Raw genomic sequence first — 10,165 nt, 5'->3', positions numbered from 1 at the left:
GGACACGAGGAGTGTTTGGGAGGCCGCGGTGCCGCCTGTTTTGGGGAGAGGTGTGTGGTGCTGGCACAGTTAGGCCGGGCCGGCGTCTTGGGCCTTCAGCGCCGCGGGGCAGGAGCCGCCGTGGCCTCGCGGGGTGTCACCGGAGCTCTGGACCCCCTGCTGGCGGGAGATCGGTGCGCGGCCTCGCGCGTTGTGGGTTTCCACGTAAGACTACAGCAAAACAGTTGTAGCTGGGAGGGTGAGGTTTACTTCCCCCAGCGAGGTATAAACTCCCTCCGGACGCGTAGCTACATCGTCAGCACTGAAGAGCCAGTTTCTTGTTTTCCAGGATGCGTTACGTCGCAGCTTACCTGCTAGCAGTCCTCGGTGGCAACGAGTCTCCTACATCAAAGGACTTGAAAAAGATCCTCGACAGTGTCGGGATTGAGACGGATGATGAACGAATGAACAAGGTGGCATTGCCTCTTAATTCCAGATGGGCCTGTCCCAGTCAGCATCAGACATCGGAGCTGTTTCCTGGGCTTCAGTGTTTCTCTAGTTGCAGTGCATTGATCTAGTCTTATTTTGCTTAGACCTTTGCTGGTTATTACGTGTGCAATTACTAATACACTGGATAAGCATCTGGAGATATGTTTACAACTATTTTTTTAGATCTCTGGCTTTCTTATTTTACTCCTGTCCTCCTTCTCACTTGTCAGTGGGATGGTAGTTACAGATAAGTATGTGTTGAAAAGAAACTATTATGACCTAACCTATAATTTGCACTTAATGTTTAATTTTGGGTTTGGTCCGTATTGACTCAACACAAACACTGATACTCTGTAAAATAATTGTCCTACTGCAAGAAGCATTTGTTCATCAAGAAATGTAAGCAAATCACAACATGGACAGTACTGGTATTCAATAATGATGTATAGGGAGATTTCTGAAATCAATGTTGATATTGTGTTAAAAAACAGGGCTTTTTAAGAACAGAGTATCTTAATTAGAATTATCAGCCTTGTGGACTTCAAAATAAATGGCCATGGAAACAAAAAAAATTCAAAACATAAATGGTCTTATCACCTTCCCAGTATTTTTATTTATGGCCTGTTTTCAGAGTGGTGCAGGAAAAAAGTTACTTTCCCAGCTGGAGACAGTGTTTTGCCATAGGCCCAACCAAATGTTAAGCTGACTGAGCTGACAGCATCTTTGTTATGGTATGGGTTGTTGGTTTGAAATCATGGGGCTCCTCGTTAAACACCAGGTCTTTCGGCTTTGGTTTGTTTAATACCTTCATAAATCAGTTGTTTTCTCTGATCCTACAATATCCAGGAAGCTTCTCTGGAATTTGTTTTGGTTATGATTAATTAAACCTTTGCACTGGCTGTATCATGCCAATATAAATCTAGTGAATTCTCTTAAAACTCCTTCCTTCCAGAGAAGCAAGCACACAGGCACAGCATTTTACAGATCACATGCTGTAAGTAGGAAGTGTCTCCTTAAAAGGTTTTGGTTAAAGTACCTTGGTTTTGGTGACATTGCAGTGTCCAGCTCTGACTGCTGGTAGTGAGGACTCATGAGTAAGGTCTGTATTCTCCTTTCTCAAGAGCTTGCTTCCTTTAGCAATTTTTCTGCTTCTGTTTTGCTTTCTTTGTCCCTGGCTATATAAAAATGGTAGTAAAACTGAAATTGGGACTCTGGTTCAGTGCAAGGATGCAAAAGCCAGCTTGACTGTAACATTTGGTAATGCTAGGAAGAGGACCCTGTCGGTTTGGGTCTAGGCCCCAGTGCTTCTGAGCATCCCAGCGGGTATTAAGCAAGATATGTCCTTCAGTGACTAACATACTGTTAGTAGAGTTTCCTAATTGGCTCTACAACATCTGTGTATCCTTTTCTGCAAGGTCCTTGTATTCATTATGCATGTATTGTATCAGATTTTCTGAAGAAGCTTTCACAGAAAATTATTAAAGATTTAGCTGAAGTTTTCATTTTAATATCCTGTTCCTTCCATTGAGAAATATGGAATGTTAGGACTATAAGCAGCTGAATGGAGGTATCACACCTGCTGATTCATCAGTACTTGTTTAAATGTAGCTTATACTCATGCTGTTTCAAAACTATTAACATTCTAAACTTAATTCACATAGGTTATTAGTGAGCTGAATGGAAAAAACATCGAGGATGTCATTGCACAGGGTAAGCACAGTCTCTTGGGTGTCACAGTTAATTGCCTCTACTACTCTGATAGCTTAGACTTGAGAGCATAGAATTGCTGCCAACTCCCTGAGAATTTCTATGATGGATCCCTGCTGAAATGACTGATATCCAGGTCCATTCTAATTCCCTGCAAGTTGGTGGCAGTACCTGCTGGGTTTCGCTTGTGGACCACATTAAACTGGAAAACTTAAGCATAGATGAGCTTACTGGTAGTCTGCTCATGATAGTAGTTTTCTGGACATGTTGATCAGAGAAATAACTAGCTGTCCTTCATGTTCTCTGGGAGATTTTTTTTTTTCCTTTGTGTTTACCCACTCGTATGCACTGTGTAACAGGAAGAACAGACTGTTAAATATAAGTAAGTGTTAGTTCACAGTATAGTTACATCCTCTGCGATAATACAAGATTTTCCAGTACACATCTCTTCTGGAGGTCCCCAAGTTTGGCAGTTCCTTTTCTCTAAGGTGGGACTCTTGAGTGCTCACTTCTGTAGAACCTTGAGCTGTTGGACCTGCTGGCTCTTAACAAAGTTGGAACTTTTAACATTAATTGACTGGGTCATAGGCCTGAAATAAAGCAGAGCTGAGGTAGTGCAAAGGTTTCTGATTAACTAATTTATATATTTTTTGCAGGCATGTAGGCACAAGAGAACTTTTAGGTATATATTTGCTCAAAGGTTGCCAGCACTTTTACTTGGCCTTGCTGTTACAAGCAGTAACTGGACATTTCTATGTGTGGTCTGAAGACCTAAGAGAGCCATTGTGCATGTGCTTACAACACACTTAAAATACCTCTTTCTGTAATACTTCAAATAAATTGTTTCCTAACATGCATATGAAACATGTTTGTTTACTTGGCTAGCTTATTAGAGCTTGAAGTAACAGGGAATTATTTAGAAACTGATTCCCAGAAATTGGAATACAGGCAAGTATACCATGTACGTGACCTCTGAATGCCAAGGGAGCCTTGGTATGTGAAAGGCAGATGCCAGAGAACTATGTAGCTTTCCAAAGAAGCATAAATCAGCAGTTTGCTAATCTCAAAGGAGATGCAATAGGGTTCACAGGCTGCTGGAGAATTTGTTTAAATACTGTACTCTTTGGCATAAATACATCCTCCTCCACCCCCTTCTCTCCTAAGTGTGATCCAGTCATACCCTCACAGTTCTCTATACTGTAAAAAAAAAAAACAAAAAAAAAGAGAGGGGGACTAATGCTGTCTATATGTTATTTTTGAGGTATATCGAGATTATCCGTTTCTGGGCTATTGTGCTGTATGCAGAAAAACATGCAGTTTTTCTGTATGTATAAAATTGGATGTGCTTGCCACTATTTTTATGTGACTGTTTCAGAAAAAAAATAGTGAACTTTATGTACAGAAGAAAACTTACCAATAATGTGTCCTGTCAGTGCTCTCTGGGTAAGCCTTTGTGAATCTTAAACTTGAGGTATTTTTCAAAGATTAGTTTATACTTTCTTATAATGTGTGCAGCCTCTTTCTTTCAGCTAATAGTTTTGGGTTCAGCCCTTGCGACATAGTGTCTTTTTCTGCACTTCTAATTTCTGTTCCTTTTCACCGTACCTCTGTGCTTGGTATTTAAATACTTTCTCTTCTGTCCTACTTAGGTAATGGAAAACTTGCCAGCATGCCAGCTGGGGGAGCTGTGACAGTCTCTGCTGGAGGGGGCTCTGCTGCTCCTGCTGCAGCTGCTGCCCCTGCTGCCGGTGAGTATGGGTAGAGAGGCATTGTTACAGGACATCTCTGCTTTGCTCTATTAAAATCTTAACAATCGAGACTGAATTTCAAGGCTTTTCCACAGTTTACTATGTGATTGAAGTGTAAACTGAATAGTTATTTTTCCTTTGGGCAATCAGAAGCATTTCTTGTTTATCCAGCTTCGGATTGGTCTGGCTTAGAACTGATTATCAAAGAGGCTTCACTGTGTAAAGCACATCCCTTCAATAGCAGTGTCAGTGTCCCTTTGGTGTTTGTATTTGCTATTGAAAGGGAATGAGATGAGCCATGGAAGTTGAAAACACTAAAACATGCATCTTGAAGATCTGTGGTACGAAACATGTAAATACTGACCAAAGGCTTGGTATCTTTTTTCTTTCAGCTGAGGAGAAGAAAGAAGAGAAGAAGGAGGAATCTGAAGAATCAGATGATGACATGGGATTTGGCCTGTTTGATTAATTATTTGGTTTAGAGAAATTATTAAAATTCTTTGTTTTAAATTGTCTTTTGAGTTTATTTATATATAGACAAATGCTATTAGATTCAGACAGGTGTTCTTAAAATAGCACTCAAAGCTTTTTGTCTCTGTCTGAAACAGGTATGTGAATTTTATGACAAGCCATGGCACATGGTACTTAGGAAATGGCTAAGCTTGTGTGAACTTGAATGCTTGTTTTGACACTGCTGTTTCTAAAACAGTATGTGGAAGTTGAATCCACCTGATGTTGACTTAAGTTCACCTTCTCCATAATATTTTTCTATTCTGGTTTCTCAGGAGAGTCCCATCTATTTAGCAATGAAAGGACACTGTTTATCAGGATCTGTTTAATCAAGACCAAAACAGGTGAAACAATGGACAGAAGGTCTGAATTAGTCCAGAAACATAATTTCAGGGCTAGTTACAGTAATTAGTTTTCATAAATATCTAAAAGCACCAGTGTTGCTGAGGCAGTTGTCCAAGATCTAGAGACAACACAAATGCTTGACTATGCTTGGATTTTGCATTACATCCATATGCTTAACATACAATCTGTAACAAAAAAAACCCACAAAACTTCATCTTGTTCTTCATGGGACAAAGAACGCTGCAAAGCTGCTCTTCATACTGAGTGGTTGTTACTGGGGTAGTGGAGCTATTGTGACACAGGGGACATGAATCACCTTGATCTAAACAAAAATAAACTATGAGGAAAACAGCATTTTTTGAGAACAAACTAATCACTCTGGTGTGCCCAGAAGAACGCATCAGCTTGGGAGGACTGCAAATTTTGCTTTCATGAAGTGTCTTCTAGGAGATGCTTCTGGCAGGCAACTTGCCCTGACTTCTACAGCTGTCATTGGCTGTCACTGTAAGTAGGTAGAATACATACAGCACATATTGCTATGCCAGGTCTCTACAGGTAGTGTCAAAAAGGTGTTGTGGAGCAGTCTATGCTGTGAAGCTTTTCTAACGTAATTGTTTTGGTGGGGATACAGCTATGTAGGTTATGAGTCATTGGACAAAGCATAGCAAGTACTGAGAGGAGAGATGGGTGAAATCCAAGTAGGAAAAATAGTTTTGTCTCCCTGTGGTGTACTGAGAGAAAGTACCCATTACTTCACAGTAGCCAAGGGAGAGAGCAGTTGAAAGTTAGATCCTCAGGCCTCAAAATGGGTAGGATTAAGCAACTAATCCTTGCTTCCCTTCTGTGCTAGCTGTAACAAAGAATTACAGGAGATGACAGTGCTAGTACCTCTCATCTACTTTACCTCTCGAGTGATATTTGTGATAGTAACAAAAATTGTCTTGGCTCTAGTCCAACGTCAGACTTGTAATGGCTGTGGTTTGGTAGGTAAACTTCCCTTTCTGGTTTCTCCATTTCAGGTCACTGAAAAACTGGTTGTTTTTTTTGTAACAGGTGACCCCTACACACCCTGCAATATTGCCTTGCTTAGCTACTGCAAGAGCCAAGCTGATGTTTTCACAGGAAGGAACTGCCCTGTTGCACCACTCAGCAGGGCTTTTATCCCATGCACAAAGGAGTTTTTTTCAGTGCCTCTGAGCTGTTCCATGAGTTTTGTGTGTGGGATGAGACTGAAATCTGTGGTGCCAGCTGCTGGCTGCTGGGATGGTATGACTACAGCTATGTCTAGATAAAGGTCTTTTTCTCTTCTATTTTTCTCTACCTTCTCCCTCTGACCTGTTAAACCTCAGGTTATGGACCTGATCCTTCACTGGGTGTCACCTAACACCTTTAAATTCCTTCCTGAAAGTTTATCATTTTCATGGAAACTCGCAGAGAAAGGCTTTTCTTTCTCAAAGCAGATTCATTTTTTCAAAAAGCACATTTTTCAACAGTAGAGAAGAAACGACTTTTGGGTCAACTGTTGGAGAAAGCATTGAAAAATCAGCATTTGTTACACTGCCACAAGAAACCAGGGTATTTTACAAAAGCCACCCTGTAGATATTCCTGGTGAAGGTCAGGGGACAGGTCTACTAGAAGATTTCACACACATTGTACAGAACTTGCTAAAACCTGCATGGTGAATGTTTCTTCCACATGCAAAATCAAAGCATTTTAAGCTTTCTTCCCCTATATCCATTTATGAAATAGTTGTCACCTGATGGCTTTGTACATGAGCAGTGGTGTGCCTGTAAGTCTACTGCAGGCTTGTTTGGTGCTCTGGATGGGGTTCACTACTGTTCTGATCTCAATGAGCTTCAGCTATGAAGGAGTGGAGATCCGTTCTCCATCTTTGTGGATACTTCTGAATTTTGGAGTGTCACTGTTGCCTTTTCAGACTTAGCAATGATTTCCAAAGGCAAGGGTAGTGGTGGAGTGAATACATTGTATTCCGTGGTGCTCAGAGAAAACTAGTGCCTGCAAACACAGAGTAGTGTCCTAGTCAGTCCCCATGCTGAATCAATGTTAGCTAAACAGACTTTTCCTAACTTCTTCATAAAGGAGTCAAAGGCATTGAAGGGAAAGGAAAGCCTTATGCTTGGAGATTACACTGGTAACTGATCATTACTAAATTAATTGATGGTAGGGGAGAATGATTTAGTCATAGACCTGATGTTGAAGCATGAGAGCTTTCCTCACAGGGACACAAATTCTGTGCTGTGTCAAATCAGCTCTGACTGAAAATTATTCCTTGCAAACACCATGGGGCAGAGAGAGTAACAGGACATCTTCACTACTTGGAAAGCAGGGAGAACATTCTGGTCACTACTGGAAAGTAATAAGCAATGGCTCCCTGGGGCCACTGTCAAAACAACCAGTTTCACTGTTACTACTAAGGCCCAATTTTGCAAGGTGCTATCTGCAGAGCTCAGTAGTTCTGACTTACGTAGAGCAGAGATACCTGTCATAGCTTTCCTAGAAGGAAAATTCAGTCCCACGAGAGCAGGACAAGGGGACTGCTTTATTGCCTTAGAAGATGCTCCTATGAAGCAAGTCCCAAGTGTTTGGCACGGTATTGTCTGATACATGCAAACATCACAGGTAAGGAAAAGGCACCAAAGTAAGGCCTTCCAGTGACTTTAACAGCATTTGGATTGGGCTTCATGACCAGTGCCCCAGTCTTGCTGACTACAGGCAACAATACTAAAGTAACATGCTGAAGACAATAGTATAAAAGACTGCCTCTCAGATTCCTTTAAAACTTAATTTCCATTGGCCAACAACAACCAAGGTTTTACTAGAAAAAAAAAAAAAAAAAAAAAAAAAAAAAAAAAGAGCTTCTTTGCATATTATTATGTACTAAGTGCTCACCATTCATTAAAGTAGAAAACATGCAACAAAGTTTGCATATGAGAAGCTGTCTCAGTGGCATCACAACATGTAAGGGCACGAGTGAACCTGCAGTGTTCTGATAGGAGTTCGATACATGTGAAAAGCTGCTGTGTAAATCTTGCTGACCTGCCTTATTGCAGGATTATGAGCAATTGCAGAATTATGGCAATGCTTTCTTATTGAGGAGAAAAAGATTAGTTTTGGGGGGTAATTTATTTTTGAGAAAAACGAAGTTGTTTGTCAGCCTGTTAGTGCCAGTACCCAGTAAGCACTCCACAGAAGATTACTGTTCACATGTTTTTTTTCATTAATCTCTTTCAACAGGGCAGCATTAACCTTCTCAAATAGGTAACCTTGAGGGCCAAGGCTGCGTGATGTAAACAAATCAGGATGAGATTGCTGTTGAGAAATCAAGTGAAACTAACCCAAGTATTTTCACAGCATTGTTGTTCCTAAATTCCAGACACAGTAGGAACCTTAAGGTTTGTGAAATGCTGAAAAAAGAGGAAGCAATGTTGGCTCAAGAATAAAGTTATAATTATGGTTACAAGTGTTGGGGATGTATCTGCAAACAAAGTTATGCACTCAGTTTTGCCACAGATTTCCAGCGAAGTCATAGCCTATTGACCAGTTCTTCAGTAGTACAATCCCTCTTCTGGAAAATGCAAGACACAATGTTTTCTTTTGGTTTGGCTACATGGAAATACCTTTCTGTGTCACCAAAAGTATGGGGTGAAAGTACTATGATTGTCTTGCTGTTAAGGCCCTTTAAGAGGGTCAAGGCTCAGGTGCCATCAATGCTTACCTTTTCAGGTGGAGGAGATGATGGATGACAAGGTAACCACACCAAAAGCAAGGGAGGAAATTACACAAAGCAAGTAGAGCTATGAGAGGAAGATAAAGAAGGGTGAGTATAGGGCTTAAACAGAGGACTTGAGAAAAGTGAAGTCAATTTTTTAAGTACCTCAGGATGGAACTAATATGTAGCAATGGCACTTCCTGGCAGCTGGGTGAGGTGGTGAGCTCTAAGGTGGGATCTGGAAGAAACATAAGGCTGGACTTCTGTCAGTCTGATGGAAGGAAAGTGCAAACATGTAATGAAAAAGCACTCTGTAGAGGGAAGAGTATGAGGCTGAACTTGAGCTCAAATGTTTGATTTATACAGGGGTTACCTGCTGAGTTTGGTTGCTATAGTCTGCTCACTGTGAGAAGGTAGACTGAGGCAGTAGGGAGGTGTTCCTACAAGCTGGATGGCCTCACTATGGGGGCAGTACCAGCTTCCCTTGTATCCTTTGAAAGGACATTTGGAATGGAAGGAACAGATGAGAAGATACCTGGATGACTTCCACTAACACAGCAGATGAAATTTGTGTAGGAAGACCAAGCTTTGCTTAGTCTGAGAGCTGTTAAGGACAAGTATAATGGTGTTCCAAATGAGAAAATTCTGTCCGGTTATGAGAAAACTCATGCAAATAGATCTATGCCAAGATTAAGTGTATATATATACACATTTTAACTTTGTTGGAAAGTGCTTTTGCCCCATGTTGGTTCTATTAAAAAGCTACTTATGCTTTCTGTTTTGTACTCCCCAGACCTCCCTTCTGCTGATCTTCCTTCCTTGCTTCTCTTGCAGTGCTGAGCCTTTTGATGTCCCTATAGACACATGCCTAATGGTTTGAATTACTGTATTTTTGGTTTATGACAAGGGGATCTTTCCAGTTTCTGAAACCTATTTTGATCTAACTGCACTGGCCTCTTACCCAGAGCTGCTCCCTGGCAAACTGATATTCTACAGGCTTGTCTGTGCTAAGAGACTGTGCAGAAGCAGTACTGAAAATTGCAGTTGCTCTGACTGAAGTGTTTTGGTGAGCTTAGAGGCAGAAGGAGAAAACTGAAGGCTAGAATAGGTAAGCCACTGTGTGTATGTTGGTGAGTTTAGAGATAGAAAAGCTGTTGAGAGTAGTTACTGCTCTTTCTGTTCTTGTGCTGTGGCTGTGCTGAGCTTTGCCTCTCTCTGACTCCTCAGCTTTTTATGAAAGATGAAAGCTTCCCCTTTCCTCTCATGTTTCTTGCCGATCTTCCGAAAAACAAAGGACTGTACTTGCAGGAAACCCCAAGAACTTGGAGCAGAGGCCTCCAAGAAACATCACGTTTGTGGGGAGAAGACAGGCCGCTGCCCCCGTGCACGGCGAGGGCCGGGGTGCTGCGAGGAGCCGTGATCCTCTCCTTCCCCCCTTCTGCTCGCAGGCACTGGCTTAGCCTCTGGTACTTGAGGACGGCACTGGTACAGCAGCAGCCTTTCACCGGGTGGGGAACAACCACAGTGCCCGCTGGGGCCAGCTCCCCGGCCTGAGAGCCGGGGTTCACCGGAGGAAGGGTTGGCAGGAGGGCGGGAGCTGCCGGCCCGTCCCCAGCCCGGGGCGGACCCGCGGCCCGGGCCGCCTGATATAAGCCC

The 10,165-nt window shown here is 42.0% G+C and overlaps 1 protein-coding gene across 1 annotated transcript; it reads left to right on the top strand.

The window, feature by feature from the left end:
- The first annotated feature begins 323 nt into the window (after nt 1-323).
- RPLP2 (ribosomal protein, large, P2) lies at nt 324-4,442 on the top strand. Its single transcript, XM_009996418.1, has 4 exons — nt 324-452; nt 2,130-2,178; nt 3,825-3,923; nt 4,316-4,442. Exons 1-4 carry the CDS (start codon nt 330-332, stop codon nt 4,390-4,392), a joined length of 348 nt encoding a protein of 115 aa, XP_009994720.1. The 5' UTR covers nt 324-329; the 3' UTR covers nt 4,393-4,442.
- Nucleotides 4,443-10,165: the final 5,723 nt, after the last annotated feature.

The sequence above is a fragment of the Chaetura pelagica genome, unplaced genomic scaffold (assembly GCF_000747805.2).
Source record: "Chaetura pelagica isolate M959 unplaced genomic scaffold, ChaPel_1.0 scaffold74, whole genome shotgun sequence".
Lineage (NCBI taxonomy): Eukaryota > Metazoa > Chordata > Aves > Apodiformes > Apodidae > Chaetura > Chaetura pelagica.
This window is presented reverse-complemented; position numbering and strand designations above follow the sequence as displayed.

Excerpts from the sequence above, each read along its gene's own strand:
- RPLP2 (XM_009996418.1), top strand. The coding sequence starts at position 330 with ATGCGTTACGTCGCAGCTTACCTGCTAGCAGTCCTCGGTGGCAACGAG. Across the intron at positions 2,179-3,824 it reads CGAGGATGTCATTGCACAGG|GTAATGGAAAACTTGCCAGC; the intron begins GTAAGCACAGTC and ends TGTCCTACTTAG. Across the intron at positions 3,924-4,315 it reads AGCTGCTGCCCCTGCTGCCG|CTGAGGAGAAGAAAGAAGAG; the intron begins GTGAGTATGGGT and ends TTTTTCTTTCAG.